At 37.2% G+C, this 16,430-nt stretch overlaps 1 protein-coding gene across 4 annotated transcripts in view; it reads right to left on the bottom strand.

Annotated features, from left to right (window-relative positions):
* Positions 1-11,157: 11,157 nt before the first annotated feature.
* Cdk8 (cyclin dependent kinase 8) overlaps positions 11,158-16,430 on the bottom strand; it is a 122,843-nt gene continuing 117,570 nt past the window's right edge. For 3 of the 4 annotated variants that reach the window (XM_076871979.2, XM_076871981.2, XM_076871982.2), the window contains 4 exons: positions 15,782-15,879; positions 14,975-15,053; positions 14,695-14,853; positions 11,158-12,444 (listed from right to left, as the gene is read on the bottom strand). In XM_076871979.2, the coding sequence (XP_076728094.1) occupies positions 12,319-12,444; positions 14,695-14,853; positions 14,975-15,053; positions 15,782-15,879 (462 nt within the window). In that variant the 3' untranslated portion in view covers positions 11,158-12,318. The remainder of the gene's footprint in view (positions 12,445-14,694; positions 14,854-14,974; positions 15,054-15,781; positions 15,880-16,430) is intronic. The other variant, XM_076871980.2, reaches the window with a different exon arrangement.

The following is a 16,430-nucleotide window of genomic DNA, read 5'->3' as shown; positions in this document are numbered from 1 at the left end:
CAAATAAAACCCCAATACTCCAGAATTCCAAAATAGTTACTTCAAGCTGTTTCTGCCAGTATGATTGTTGTCGAGGGGGAGAGATGGATTTCTGAAAGTTCCTTCTGCCATCTTCCCTGACATCACTCCATTGTAAGAGTATATCGTAACAAAGAGCAGAAGAACTAATATAGTCTTGGGTAATAGAAGCTCTACCATTGTTTTCCCTAAATAAACATTACATATTTTTAAGCTTCATGACTGATGGGATTGAGAATTATGTGTTTGGCGCAACAAAAGCCACATAGAAAGTATTAGAGCCTATGTGATGTTTTTAGTAAAGATAACACATCTGGCACAACAGCTGCAATTGGGGCTATTCATTTTACATGAAGTATCAATCTACCAACCATTTTGATGCTCTTTCACATCATACTTCGGATTGATAATTGGCTGACCAGTGCTCATTACCTTATTTTTTTCAAGACTTCTAAAGCAAGTTAATGAAAGCCAGTCAATTCTATAATTTTTGAAATGTCATTTTTCTGTACTGTTCAAGTGCTCCAGAAATGCTGGGTAATGCAGCAATTCACCTTCTACCTCTATCTCATCCCAAACTAACATGGGGAAAATCCCAGTAACTATGACCCCATTTCCCTATGATCAATGAGTTCTTTATTGCCAACTAATTTCAAGTACCCACTTAAATAACAACTCTTTTAGACTAGATTTACACTTCCTTAAAGCAGAAACTGAGACAAAGAATTGTGTGCAGGTGATTTGCTTGTGAGTGTGATTTCATAGATCAGTGATGTGAGATAAGGAAGAAATTGAAAAGGGAAACAAAACCAATGGATTGAGGCATTATTTAATTAGCTAGATCTATGGGCAGAGGAACTCTGTTCACCAGGACTTTCTGAATTATGAAACACATCTTGAATGGGGAACAAAGGAAAAAGCATCTACCCATATATTCCTTTAATTCCTTGGTAAAGGTATTAGCTCCCCAGCATGCCCAACATGTCTGGATTGTGCCTATCATGAGTCCAGCAAGTTGTGTTCAGAATGGATTCCTACAAACATTCCATACTGAAACAGAGTTTCATGGCAGAAAGGGACATAGATTTACATGGACCAATGCAAAGCCCTTGCCTCAGCCCAAAGTCTAAGTAGAACTAGTTACCACAGCAGTGGTTAGAAGAAGGGGCCAAGTGGATTTGGAGGGGTGAACAAGAGGAGCTCAGTATAACTCAGCATAGTTCTGTGGTCTGGATATATTTCCTAAAACCTATGTGTTGAAGACCGGTCCCCGACATAAAAAGTTTGAGAAGTGGTGGACCATTAAGTGGTAATTAGGTCACAGAGGCTCCTCCCTCATGAAGAGATTGGTGTACTTCCCATGAGAGTCAGTCAGTTATTATAAGAGCAGGTTGTTATAAAGCAAGTCTGGTTCCCCTCACTCCCCTGCACATCTGCTCCCGTTGTATGCACCCTCTTGTCCTGCTTTTTACCATAAGTTGAAGCTGTACTAGTCCATCAACAGAAGTTGAGTAGAAACAGCCACACAATCTTGATTTCCCAGCCTCCAGAACTGTCAGCCAAAATAAGCCTGTTTTCTTTATAAATTCTCCAATCACAGGTATTCTCTTATAGTAACAGAAAAATGAAGTAAGACAAATAATGAAAACCTATGATTAACCCAAACTAGGGAAAATTGCTAGTTGTCTATTTTAGCATATTTTCTACCAATGAAGAAACTTGACTGATTCAGTTACTGCATATTACTCAATCTGACTTTAGGACCTATTAAACTAGTATCTGTTTTCAAATCCATTAAAACCATTCAATGTGCTTCTAACAGATATTAATAGTAACTAGTAAAATATAAATTCATATTGTTCTTTACAACATAAATGGGAAAACACACAAACTACTTTATTTGAAAATAAGATAGCCCTCACTGGTCCTCAAGCTCACCAACTTGATCTCTGGCTATTGCTGCCCAGTATATGTTTTATGCTCTAGGCAAAATGTCCACTTTCACAGCTATGATCAAAAAGCTTTGATCAAAAAGCTTTCTTTGGGCCTGGAAGCTAAAGACCTGGGTTCAAATATGAGGTAACATGTTGTTAATTAAGCAGGGCATGACCTCTCTGAACATCAATTTCTTCATATATAAAATGAGAAAAATAATACTTAACTCAGTTTTTAAAATTTATTTATTCTAATTTGTTATAACTGAGAACAGAATGCATTTCAATTCATAATACACATATAGAACATAATTTTTCATTTCTTTGGTTGTACACAAAGTAGAATCACGCCACTCCTGTCTTCATACATGTACTTAGGGTAATGATGGCCATTTCATTCCACCATCTTTCCTATCCCCATGCCCCCTCCCTTCCTCTACAACCCTTTTGCCCTATCCAAAGTTACTCTATTCCTCCCATGCTCTACCTGCCTCCCGTTATGGATCAGCATCAACATATTAGAGAAAACATTCAGCCTTTAGTTTTTTGGGATTGGCTTACTTCACTTAGCATGATATTCTCCAACACCATCCATTTACCTGCAAATGCCATGATTTTATTCTCTTTTAATGCTGAATAATATTCCATTGTGTATATGTACCACAGTTTCTTTATCTATTCATCTATGGAAGGGCATTCTAGGTTGGTTCCACAATTTAGCTATTGTGACTTGTGCTGTTATAAACATTGATGTGGCTGCATCTCTGTAGTATGCTGTTTTTAAGTCCTTTGGGTATAAACCGAGGAGTGGGATAGCTGGGTCAAATGGTGGTTCCATTAATTTAAGTTTTCCAAGGAATCTCCATACTGCTTTCCAGATTGGTTGCACCAATTTGCAGTCCCACCAGCAATGTATGGGTGTACCTTTTCCACCATGTCCTCCCCAACACTTACTGTTGTTTGTACTTAATAGCTGCCATTCTGATTGGTGTGAGATGAAATCTTGAGAGTAGTTTTGATTTGTAAGAAATGCTAGAGATGTTGAACGTTTTTTCATAAATTTGTTGATTGATTGTGTATCATCTTGTGGGAAGTGTCTGTTTAGTTCCTTAGCCCATTTATTGATTAGGTTATTTGGTTTTTGGTGTTAAGTTTTTTGAGTTCTTTACATATCATAGAGATTAGTGTTCTATCTGATGTGCGTGTGGTAAAAATTTGTTCCCAAATTATAGGCTCTCTCTTCACTTCACTGATTGCTTCTTTTGCTAATAAGCTTTTCAGTTTGAATCCATCCCATTTATTGATTCTTGATTTTATTTCTTATGCTATAAGAATCTTGTTAAAGGCAGCTGGAGCCTAATCAAACATGATGAATATGTGGGCCTAGTTTTTCTTCTATTAGGCGTAGAGTCTCTAGTCTAATTCCTAGGTCCTGGATCCACTTTGAGTTGAGTTTTTGTGCATGGAGAGAGACAGGGACTTAATTTCATTTTGCTGCCTATGGATTTCCAGTTTTCCCTATACCATTTGTTGAAAAGGCTATCTTATCTACAGTTTATGTTTTTGGCGTCTTTGACTGGTATGATATAATTGTATTAATGTGGGTTTGTCTTTGTGTCTTCTATTCTGTACCATTGGTCTACAAGTCTGTTTTGGTGCCAATACCATGCCGTTTTGTTATTATGGCTCTGTAGTATAGTTTAAGGTCTGGTATAGAGATGCCATCTGCTTCATTTTTATTGCTAAGAGTTGCTTTAGCTATTCTGGGTCTCTTATTTTTCCAGATGAATTTCATGATTGCTTTTTCTATTTTTATGAGGAATGTCTTTGGGATTTTGATTGGAATTGCATTAAATCTGTATAGTCCTTTTGATAATTTTGCCTATCCAAGAACAAGGGAGATCTTTCCATTGTAGAGACCTTTCACTTCTTCCAAAGGGTTTTTTTTTTGTTTGTTTGTTTGTTTGTTTGTTTGTTTGAGGCTATTGTAAATGGGGTAGTTTTTAGACTCAGTTTTTGTGAGAAATAATATTATGAGTACAACAGTTAGCACAGTGCTGGTCACATAGTTACTTTAAGGTGTTGCATAATCATGAAATTGTGAATTGTGATTAGATAGTGCCTTGTAGCATTTCTGTGACTCAGTGAAAGTATTATAGTTATTAGGATTCTTAGAATTTACAGGTGTTTGAAAAAGTTGCAAGATTATATTCTGTAACTGGCAGGGCCAAGCCCTAGGACTGCTGACACTAAACCTTATGTTCTTTCAGATTCTTTACATCAATCTTCAGCTCCCTAAGAAACCTTTTCAACATGCTGATTTCTCTTTATCAAGAGAAAGTATGCTTCTTAACCTTCCTTGTAGTGTTTGGTCCACAATGGATTCTGTTGTTGTTACCTATGTGCATATCCTGACCCCTCAACTTTTAACTTCCTTGAGTGTTTGAGGATAGTGATTGTGGTGGGTTTCAGTTGTTTGGCCATAAGTCCTAACAGACTATAAAACAAATACAAATGCTCATTAAGTAACTAGGTAATGAATTTAATTCGATTGATTCCTCAAAATGCATTTCAGGTTATGAGAAAATTCATAGCTGCCCCTAGGTGAGATGAATATTGTGTAGAGTATTAATTATTCAGTAACATTTTGTGAAACAGGCACCCTGAATCTTTGTAGAATTTAAAAAGAAAGGTAAGTGAAGACTATTGTGTTCAGAAGTTGCTTTAAATATTTTAGCCCTGAGATTATCATGGCTCCCACATTCTACTTGTGCTCATGTAAATGTACCAAGTTTACTCATAAGAAACTAGGAAACATTTGGTCATAAAATGATCCAGAAAGTTTAACTTACCTGCTAGAGGAATTAGGTCATATTATAATTCTTAAGGAAAAAAAATGAACGTTATACACACAAACACAGAGTATAGACTGCCTAATAATGGCTAACATCTAATGAATGTCTATATGCTAGTTCTGAGATAAGTGCTTTACACATAAATTTAAGCAAATGAACTTGGAAGTATACTTTACATACAATGCAAATTACCAATTTAAAATATACAAGTTTTGAATTTTGAAAAATGAATACATGTAACCACCACATGTATTCATTTTTCAAAATGAATGTTCTTACTGAACATGCATTTTTTCCTAGTAATGTATTTCAGTACTATGAGTGGCACAGTGTCAGGAAAGGAAAATAGAGAGCAAGCTAACAAACTGGGCTATTTTAGACAGTATTAAGAAATTCTTACAAGTCAATGTGTGACAAAAGGCCACTGAAGGATTAAGAGCACTTGTGACCATTCTTATTTTTCTTTTTGGTGCTGAGGATTGAACCCAGGGGTGCTTTACCACTGAGCTACACCGATGATCCTTTTGTAATTTTTGAATTTTGAGACAGGGTCTTGCTAAACTGCCCAGACTAACCTCAAATTTGCAATCCTGTTTCAGTCTCTTGAGTAGCTGGGATTATAGGCATGTACCACCATGTACTGCCTCATTATTCTTAAAAAAAGAAATCACTAGCTCTTGTGTGGCAGAGACTATAGCATGGTGGGAATACAAAGAAACTGAAACCAGAGGGATCTAGATGGTGTTGAGAGATGATAGGAGCCAGGGAGGGGATATTAAAATTTCTTTAGCTTGGAGGACTGGGGTAAGTTGGTGACATGGTTTCATGGCTGATAAGGATGTACAGGTTCTGGCCATCTGCACTCAGTGAATTCATATGTTCTGTGTCAGTGATGTGTGGTCACCTTCCTATCTGCTGACACTGCTCTTAACTATGCCTTTTACTTGAGGGGCCCAGGTTATTCACAAGGGAATGTTTACTTCTCTAACTTCTCTGTCCTCCTATTCTGGCACAATAGACTCCATTCATTTCTGCCAATGTGCCAAGCCCATTTCCGCAATAGACTCCATTCATTTCTGCCAATGTGCCAAGCCCATTTCCGCAACAGGATCTTCACACTGGCGATCCTCCTGTATGCAAAGCTCTTCTGCTCACATTTCACAGGTTTCAAGTATTTTTGCATTCTCAAGTCTCAAATCAAATATCACTTTTTTACAATCTTCTGATGATCGACCTTAAAACTGGTCCTCAAAAACATTCTTCTTTACTTCATTTTGTTCATAGATTTTTATAATGTGATACTGTTATTTGTAACCTATATAACTTAACTGTTGATCCATCAGATACAATGTACAGGAGGTTTTGTGCAGTTACAATGCACAAAGCACTGCTTAGCATATTGCTGGCACGCAACAGAAGGAATGAAACAAAGAATGAATGAAAAACTTAAATCCTAAGAAGAGGAAACTTCCTAAAACCTCCTACATCTATCATAGTGTTTGCTCTCTGACACCTCAACTTTTGATAAAAGTTGTCTCACCTTTATTTGATTTCTAGGTACCATTTGAATTCTTGTGGCAAGACTACTACCATTAGGTTGACCGTTTTTGTACTGACGATGGCCTAAATTAATTCATATATATGATTCTTAAAGTAATTCAGGATGAGCATACCAAATCTTTTGGAAATCATACTAGTCAGCTTTTCCTTGCTGTGACCAAAACACCTAACAAGAACAACTTAGAGGAGGGAGTTTATTTTGGCTCGCACATTGCTCTGGGCCCAAGGTGAGGCAGAACATCCTGGCAAAAGGATATGATAGAAGAGCACTTCTCTGCTCATAGTGACCAGGCAATAAATGGAGAAAGAAAGGGGAAGTGGCTGCAGGGAAGATGAACCCTTCTAGGATGTGCCTCCAGTGACCCCCTCTCCTCCAGTCATGCCCCATCTGCCTACAGTCATATTACAACCTCCTAATTCCATCATTTCACCTCTGAATATTCCTGAATTAACATAGGAGCTTTGAGGGGACACCTAGTATCCAAACTATAACAGAACTCATGCCATGAGGGATGAAGTGGTTCTTATTGTGTTCAGCCTTAGATTTTTATTACTGAAATCTTTTTTCTACTAGAGGTTATGAGGCCGACCTTAGCAGTGTTCACCTATCTTTTTATATTGCCAGGGTATTATCATGCCTTGTGTTTTAACTGTCCCAGATTTTACAACAGCTTTTTTTTTTTTTGGGGGGGGGGTGCAATGCTAACTGTAATTGTTTTATGTTTTCCCTCTCCCTCTCCACCCAGTACATATTCATTATGTTGCAGGGCTTTTTCTTTTCAACAAGTTGAAAAAAAGAGGGCTGTAATTTTTAAGAAGCAGAATCTAGGTCTGGTAAACAAAGTAGACTTCAGCTATCTCATTTTTCTGTTGCAAAGGCCAAATAATATTTAATGTTCATTACTTAAGTTACTAAACGAAGAAGAACTTTTGTGTTTCCAAGACTAATGAGAATCAGGAATTTGCGGGGTGGGGGTCGTGGGGCTGTGGGGGGGGTGGTCAAGGTACCAGGGATTGATTTCAGAGGCACTTGACCACTGAGCTACACATCCCCAGTCCTATTTTATATTTTATTTACAGACAGGTTCTTATTGAGTTACAGGTTCTTACTGAGCACTTCTCTTTTGCTGAGGCAGGCTTTGAAATCAAGATTCTTCTGCCTCAGCCTCCTGAGCCGCTAGGACTACAGGCATGCCATCAACGCGCCCTGCAGGAATTTGTTTTTTAAGCAATAAAACTGGCTTAAGGGGAGGAAGAGGGAAGGTGCTGAGGAATGATATTGAATTATGTTATGTGTATGTATGAATATGGCATAATGAATCCCACTATAGTGTATAATTACCAATAAAAACTTTGATGGTGACAATAAAAAAATGGATTATGGCTAGCATCACAATTTTCAAGAGTTATTTTTTTTTCATTTTAAGGATGAACAAAATACGGATTCTATGATTGAGGGTTTTTAAAGGTGAAAGGCAAAAAAAAGGAAGTATGAAATATGTAGATAGAAAAACAAATTGTAGCACTGATAAATGTGAATGAAGTCAGGATAAGGCAGGGGCTTTTTACTAGATTTCAAGTATTTTGGAAAATGTGCATATAACTATTTTCCATCTTTTCAAAAATATTCTATAATCAAGTGTCCTTGTTTTGTGAGTACCTAGATGTGAAATAAAATAAAACATTTTCCAGGAGAAATAAAGTTCTTGTTTGGATATATTCAGTGTGAGATATTATCTGATATCCAAAAAGTCCATTCATTCATTCGCTCACTATGTATACTTCTGTTAAGGCCCTCTTCTAGTTGCCAGGACTGTTGTAGTAAATAAATATGCCTCTCTTTTCTGGTGGGGGAGGAAAGATGGCCAATAGATATTCTTGTTATTGATGCTAATGCTGCCTGGGAAAGCAATGCAGGCAAAGGGAAGAAAGAGTGCTGGTGTGTGGAGGCAGGCATAGGCAGTCATTTGATATGAAGTGGAAAAGGAGTCTCTGAGAAGGTAAGATTTGAGCAGAACAGAGAGAAGTGAGAGAAAGCCAAGAACCTTGCTGAGGAGAACATTTGAGGAAGCCACGGAGGGAACAGTAGGTGTAAAAGCCTGAGACAAGACGTGTTTGGCAGGCCTAAGTAACAGCAAGGATTGGGGAACTGAAGTATAGCAGATGGAGAAGAGAGTAATAAAGGATGGTAAACATACAAAGAGTGGGGGCCAATGTGCAGGGACTCAATGGGCACAGTAAAGACCTGGCTTTTAGTGAGACAGATGCATTAAAGGGATGAGAGTGGAGGAGTGACATGATTTCAGTGTTAAAAAGCCCATGCAGGCTGCAGTTCTGAGAAGACTAGGGATTGGGTAAGGGTGGAAATAGGCGGGAGGTTATAGGAGAGGCTCAGCTTCATGATCACAAGAGGAAACTATGATTATTCTTCAGTGTGCAAGGCTGCTAAGCTAGTATGTTCAGTAGATTAGGTGGATTCAAAGCATTTTTCATTTAGGACATTTTCAATTTATGATGGGTTTATCAGGATGTAATCCCTTATATGTTGAGAAGCATCTGTATCCCACATCAATCTTTCTTTACCACCACACCATCCTGCCCCAAGCCATTGTGAGCTCTTTTCTAGACTATTCCTGCTGTGTTGCCCACTGTTTCCAGAGAGGACAATACTGTGTATCACAAGCCCACGAAAAGATCCAAATTTGAAATTCCAAAGTACAGTCTCCACTGAATGCTATGGCTTTCATGCCACTGTAAATCCAAACCATCCCAAAAGAGGCCATCTCAGACCTGCCAGCATTTTCTGTCCCATTCCCCAGATTTTTCTTTTTTGTGGCACTGGAGACTGAACCCAGGGTCTTGTGCACTGGGCAAGTGCTCGCCACAACTCCACCACTACACTACATCCCCACCCAGACTTTGTATTTTAAAAGGAAAGCCGGCAAGATTTGTACCTGGAATGGATACAGGATGTGTGAAAGAGGATGACACCATGGCTACTGCCTGGCCTAAACTGCTAGAAGGGTAGGCATCCAGTCATACACATGATTAAGTCTGGAGGAGTAGGGGGCTAAAGGCTGGAGTCTGCAGTTGCCAAATCTGGGTAAAAATACAATCAGTCTACATAACGAGAAGTATTAAGTCAGACACAACAGGCGAGTCTGGCCAGTTTGTCAAAGTTACAAGCCTGGATGACATCACCTACAAAACAAATATGGGTATAGAAGCAAGATCTGAGATGGAACAGAACTCTGCTCCCAGGGAGCTTCCTTTCTCTGAGAAGAAACAAAATTAGCAAAAAATGTCACTAGTCATGTGATAAAACTGTGGAGTGGGATAGAGAATGCTGGCAGATGTGTTCAAGTGGATGTCACTGACATAGATGCAATTAAATATAGAAACCTGGAGCTCAGGGAGAAAGCAGGCTGGATGTGTGAATTTAGTGGTCGCAATCCTGTTTATTGCCACAAGACTAGATAGGATCAATCAGGGAGTGAACGTGGATAAAGGAAGCAAAGACACCAGAAACCTCAGTCCTTAGGCACTCTTAATATTTGGAGTGAAATTTGTTATATAGTTTTGCTTTTAGAAATTCAAGTAGGAAGAGGAGATGGGCTGCTAAGAGAGCAGCCCTCTCTCCAAGCCTCTTAAATGCTACTGTTTGGCTCAATCTTTTGACCAGTTTGGAGGTGAGTGGCTTTAGAGCTATTTATTTGCTTACAACCCTTAGGAGCTCCCTGTGACTACAAAATTAAGAGCTATTTAGAGGCTGGCCTAAAACCTGTAATCTTATTGTCTCAGCCTCCCAGGTCACTGGGATTATAGGCATGAGCCACCACACCACATTTCTCAGACTGCTACATAGAATCAACTAGGGAAGCTTTTCAAGAATGAGGAATCCATGTTTCCACCTAACCCTACTGAAGCAACCTATGAGACTAGAACCTAGGAGTGACACAGATAATTCTCAAATCCATTGAGCATAAAAACCATTGCAATTGGGCAGGAAGGAACATCAGAAAACAATTAAGAGTGAAAGGGACATAAGAACGCATGGTAATGGGTAAGACTGACAGCCAAACTGTGGAGGGCTTTGACTTAATTTTGTAGTCATAGGGAGCTTCTGATGGTTCTAAGCAGGCAAACTTCACAATCAGATTTATGCAGTGTCTACGTAAATTGGGGCAGAAAGACATCAAATTGAAACAAGAATTCAGCTCCCCCAAATTACCATGGGACTGGGGGTGTAGCTCAGTGGTACAGCATTTGCCTAATGTGTGCAAGGTCCTGCTTTCAATTCTCAGTACTGAAACAACAAAACAAAAAATGTTACTATTATGGTAGAGTCTATCAGTACTATGATTCTTTAGTTCTTAAATGTTTTAGAATGTTTTTATATGAATGAGTTTAAATTTTGAGTTAAAAACCATTTTAACAATTATTATTTTTAATCTTCTATATTTTGTCTTCAAGGAGGGGAAAAAGAATTATTTGGGATTAACAGTCAAGTCCTTCACAACATAACACAGAATGATTTAGGTATTACTCCAAAGATACCTTCCAATTAGGGAGGTGTCTGTATTTAACATCTTACATTCAAATACTAAGCGTAACAGAAGAATCCATATCTAAGACTTAAGACATTAGTTTATTATGGAGGCAGAACATATAGATATCAATCAAAAACAACTTAAAGATTTATTCAGAGGCCATTGGTTAAGGCACATTTTAAAATTAAAACAACAAAAAAAAGCCCTTTGTGTGTATAAAAAAGTACAGGTCACTCCATATTTTGATTTATGAAAAATAAATTTATTACATAACACCTTGTTTTTAACAATGTTCAATTTTTTTTATTCAGAATACTTGTGTCATTCATGTAAAATAGTTTGATACAGTACATTGTATGTTATAGGTTTTTTTTTCCCTCAAAAATTCTAAGGCTCTCCTACTCCTTCTCCTTTGCTGAAGTAAGGGCACCCTAAACAACGTGCGAACAAGTTAAAAAAGAAAAATTAACTGAACAAAAATTTTTTAATAGCACTACACCAACCAGCTTTAAAATCAGGACAAAATATCTGAATTGGATGCCGCACCTTTTTAAGGAAGTTATCATTCATGCTTTTTTCATCTTAAAGCATGCTCACAAATCAGCAACACCAACAGGAAAAATAAAACACTGTCTATGACAATCATTTTAGTTTGTTTGCTGAACCAAACAGGTTTATATCAATGACAACATATTTAATTACTATCAAATAGCAGCTTTAATACCAGTCAAGTCATAGATTGAAAATAAAAACAAACTTAGAAGTTGGAAATTAATCTTTGGGAGTTTTGTAACCTTTCTGGAAAAACTATGTGGCTTTTTGTACTTTCAAAAAAACCCAAGCAATGTTCTTGGTCAAAAAACACTGATTAATGTAGAAAACCAATCAACCCATTGATAAGACACTAAAAAGAAAGGTGTACCAAAATAATCTCATTTTGAGTCTTGGTTATTTTGTTGAGTTAACATACTGTATGTTTCAAGTACCAGTTAAAACTTTGTGTCTGTGTGTACTATTGGTCAGATAATGTTGTTACACTGAAATAAGTCACCACATACAACAACAAATGCTTGCCCCTAGCACATTTCACAGCTTCAACTGCTACAGACTGTCACTGAAAAAAATGCATTGGTCAGTCTGAACCATGTCAAGTAAACTATGGAAGTAGCAAATCCACAACACAAACTGTGCTAGCACTTTCTTTTCAAGTCTAACTCCAAAATAGGTACAACTTGGAAGCCACTACCCCAATCTGTGAAAAGTGGTGGAACTTGGCTACTGGACATTTTGAAGATGTGGTTGTACAGTACATTCTCATGGCCCATACCAGGTTCCCGCGGAGAGCTGCACAGTCAGTCCTGCAGCATTAGCAACAGTGCATTGACAAGATTCCAACGCAGCTCAGTACCGATGTGTCTGATGTGAGTACTGTGGAGGCTGCTGGGAGGTAGCTGAGTATCCCATGCTGCTCTGGGGCTGTGATGTGCTTGGTCCAGGGTTGGGATAGGCAGCATGTGGATTGGAACGCTGGAAAGGAGATGAGGGAGGAATGTGACTCAGGTGCTTAGGAGTAGCTAAGGTCCCAAGCCAACAAGGCTGGGGTGTGCCTGAAGTGTCATTATGTTTCAGGAAGTAAGGATGTAAAAGTTTTGTGCTAGGTAGTAACTTTAGAATTAAAATGACAAAAAACCCAAATTGTTCTAACATCAGGTCAGAAATATTGCATAGGTAATAATAAGCTGAAACTTATTACTATGCTGTGCAAATGTTTTTCTACAGTAGTAATTCCTTTTAATATGCTTAGTGTCTACCTGATAAACAATAACTAATTTGCTTGAGATGTTTCCACATGAGTTTAATGATGTATACATTAAGAAATTCACAGTTGCCAGGCTTAGTAGCACACCCCTGTAATTCCAGCTGAGGCAGGAAGATTCCAAGTTCAAGGTCAGTCTGGGAAACCTGGCCTGAATGAAGTTAAGAAAGAAAGATAGAAATAGGGCTGGGCATGTGCCTCAGTGGCACAGCACTTGCCTAGCTAGCATGCACATGGCCGAGGGTTCAATCTTTAGCACCACCAAAAACAAACAAACAAAAATACAAAAACAAAAAAGAAAAGCTATGCTCATTTCTTCAACAGAAATCATTCCCAACACCCCCATATATAACTAAAGAATAAAAATGATTATGACAAGAAAAGGTACCAAAGAATCAATTTCTATGGCACTGAAATATTTTTAATGCTGTTTAAATTATTCAGTCTTATTTTTCTGCTATAGGTTTATATAGACAAGTACAAATATAATCATTGAAATATAAGAAGAGTGATATTCTCAATTCCTAAAATGGCATAAAGGGAAAGAATAGTGATATGGAGTGTTCAATTTTTGATCTGGTATATTACTATTTTCATTCCTGTACCTCTCATACTATTAACTTCTAAGACAAACACTATAACAAATTAGCTATATTGTATTATTTCTCTCTTTCAAAGCAAATTCAGTAAGTCATTTAATTCTAAATCCTGCTAACTTAGCAAAAAAAAAAAAACAATTTTAAAAGAGTAGACCAGGAAACTATAGTTAGAAATACTATTTTTGAAATCACCCACAAAACCACCACCAATAAAGAAGCATAACATCATTTTCTGAGTTTCAGAAGCAAAGGGCCTCAAGCCAAGAGAGGTGCAATCTTCCTTTCCAGATGGGGAGCAAAAAGATAATGGAATACCAACATCCACAGATGCCTTGTTGTGTCCCTTACTGGGAGAGAGTCACAACTCAGGCAAAGATTTGTGGTGTGACAGGTGGGACCTCTCCTAAACTAAAGCAAAGAGCTAAATACCTAATCCTAGAAGTACAGTAATGTTTAGTACTGAACTTTAAACCAGTTTCATTAGATCTCTGTAATCTTTTTGTAGGTAAATAACTAACTGGTTATGTTTTCAGTATACTTCTTATTTCCAGTTTAGCTGGCAAATGATGAGAATAAACTGAGGAGAAAGGAAGGTGGTTATGATTTTGAAAACAAGTTTTTCCACAAAGAAAGTGACAGGATGGACCCACAAGTAGGCAACCAATCTGAATCCTGGTTCTACCATTGGCTTACTGGCTGACCCTGTGAAAGCTATTTACAGAAGCAAGCCTTAAGTCTCCTGAAATGGCAATAATAAAACATTACCTCCTAGAGTATAATGACTTAAGGATAAAGCTGGCACTTAGTAAAATACTAAGAATTTTAATGGCGATAATAATAAAAATGATTAAAAAACTATTTGGTATCCTCTATTTAGCACTTATGTCAGGATAGCCACTGTGCCTGAGCCATGCATATTCCAATTTAATCTTCACTACAACCTCAATTTACCATTATCCATATTCTACAAATAAGGACACTAAGAACACTTGAATCATTTACTCAAGGTTTCCCAGAAATGACTAGACTGGGATGTAATACATTGTTCCTAATCTGACAACTCCAAGTTAGGTTTTATTAGGCCCCTTGTGTAGAGGAAAGAACTAAAGCTAGGAGGTACTCTATTACTTACATAATATCACACAATTAAATAATGGCTTAAGATGTAGTTATCATTCCAAGATGCCTGTTTTAAAAGTCTACCCTTTCCTATGATAGCACTGACAGTATTTTTCCATAATAGTGTACTTTCTCATGTACACAGAAGTCAATGTTTCTCAATTACAACTCATTTTCCAAATGTCACAAGTTCCCTATGCAAACACTGACATAGCAGGTCAATACAAAACAAATTTTAAATACCTGATAGTCTGAGGTCATGATTAGTCCACCTGAGGTAGTGGTAGGAGGAACAACTCTCACTTTTTTCAACGGGGGTCCCTGTGTGTGACTGCTGTCTTGGTTCCCTGGGTGGCCAGTTCCATTAGTGTGGTTATTGCCCTGCTGCTGCTGCTGGTTCTTCTCAATTGGTTAAACAGAAAAACAAAGTTCAACTCAGAAGGAGAACAAAATACAGCCACATCAGAAATGTCATGAAGGCAGTCAAGAATGCAACACTACCAACTTGTACTTTAATACTTACTTTGTCTCCTTTGTCATCAGGTTCTTCTTCTGTTAAAAATTCTCGTTTTGGGTAAGGGATTTGACAACCGGCAAAAACACTGATTACAAGAAAAAAAAAAATTTGTATGCTATTTGGCATCTCAAATGCTTCACTTATTAGGTAGTTTTTATTTTAATCTGAGATGAACTCTGTTTCCACATTTGCAAATATAAGTATCTTTCATGCAACTATGACAGAATGAATTTTTCTTTCAATCGGTGACATTATAGCAGGCCATATAATGGTCTTTTTTGTATAAAAATTATCAACAATCATCCAATATGACTCAACTTTCTTCTTTTACCCAAAACTTACTCTGCTATTACTACAACAAAAATACAGATTCCAGCTGAAATTTGTCACTGTTTAAAGACAAATTTTTTAATACTACCTTCTACATTTAAAACAAAAGATAGTATAGGGGAACACAAATTTATTTGGGAACAGTATTTGTGATTTTGGAACACAAAACTATAATTGCAGGCAATAAGCCATCTCAGTGAGTCTAAAGGAGTTACAGCATGCATAATCAACCCTGTCACTGAATAACTGTATTACTGCTGAAACGAACATGATCTACCTTTCATAAAGCAAGAGAACAGGAAGTCCTCTTAATCACAAAGCTCCTAAGTGACACTTCAATCAGCAGAGCTCAATTTCTGCTTGTCATAAGGATTTCCTTGCGTCTCCATCAAAGAGAAGGGGCAACTTAGGGTTGACAACTAAAAGAAAAAAATGCTTCAAAAAATGCCATTATAATGTTAAATTCATAAATCTATCACTTACTCTGATGTAGGAAGTGGGTCTTCTAAGAAATAGGGATCCTGCATAGCCTGTTCTGAGGTAATTCGCTTTATTGGGTCCATGGTAAGCAACTTCTGAAGCTGAAACCATAAATCATAACAACATTACTTATTAGTTCTTATAGCTACCTGTTAACACATATGGGAAAGAATATTGTTTGAGGAATGATACCACAAAGTAGACGATATTTATTCCTGCTGAATTAACAATGAGAAAATCCTAATTATTAAGTTTAATGCAGCAATTCAAATTATAGTAATTCTAATATTATTTCATTTGATTTTCATCCAAAGAATAACTACATTTATGCCTTGTCTAACTAAACCAATGATCTTTTCTCCTTCCTTCTCTAAACTGCTTTACCCAATTTAGAATAAGACTAAAAAAGGAAAAATTGTTCTAACACAAATGATACACTAGCCATATGTAACAATGTAGATTTAGATCCAATTTAAGTAAAATGGAATTAAATTTTTAAAAATCAGTTACACAGTCAGAATTTCAAATGCCAAATGTAGCTAGTTACTACCCTACCTGGGCAGTGCAGATAATTGTAAAATGTTCTACTGAATAGTGTCAGACTAGTCTAGATAAATATGGTAACACACAACTTGTAGAGACTGTGGAAATA

The sequence above is a fragment of the Callospermophilus lateralis genome, chromosome 12 (genome assembly GCF_048772815.1).
Source record: "Callospermophilus lateralis isolate mCalLat2 chromosome 12, mCalLat2.hap1, whole genome shotgun sequence".
Lineage (NCBI taxonomy): Eukaryota > Metazoa > Chordata > Mammalia > Rodentia > Sciuridae > Callospermophilus > Callospermophilus lateralis.
This window is presented reverse-complemented; position numbering and strand designations above follow the sequence as displayed.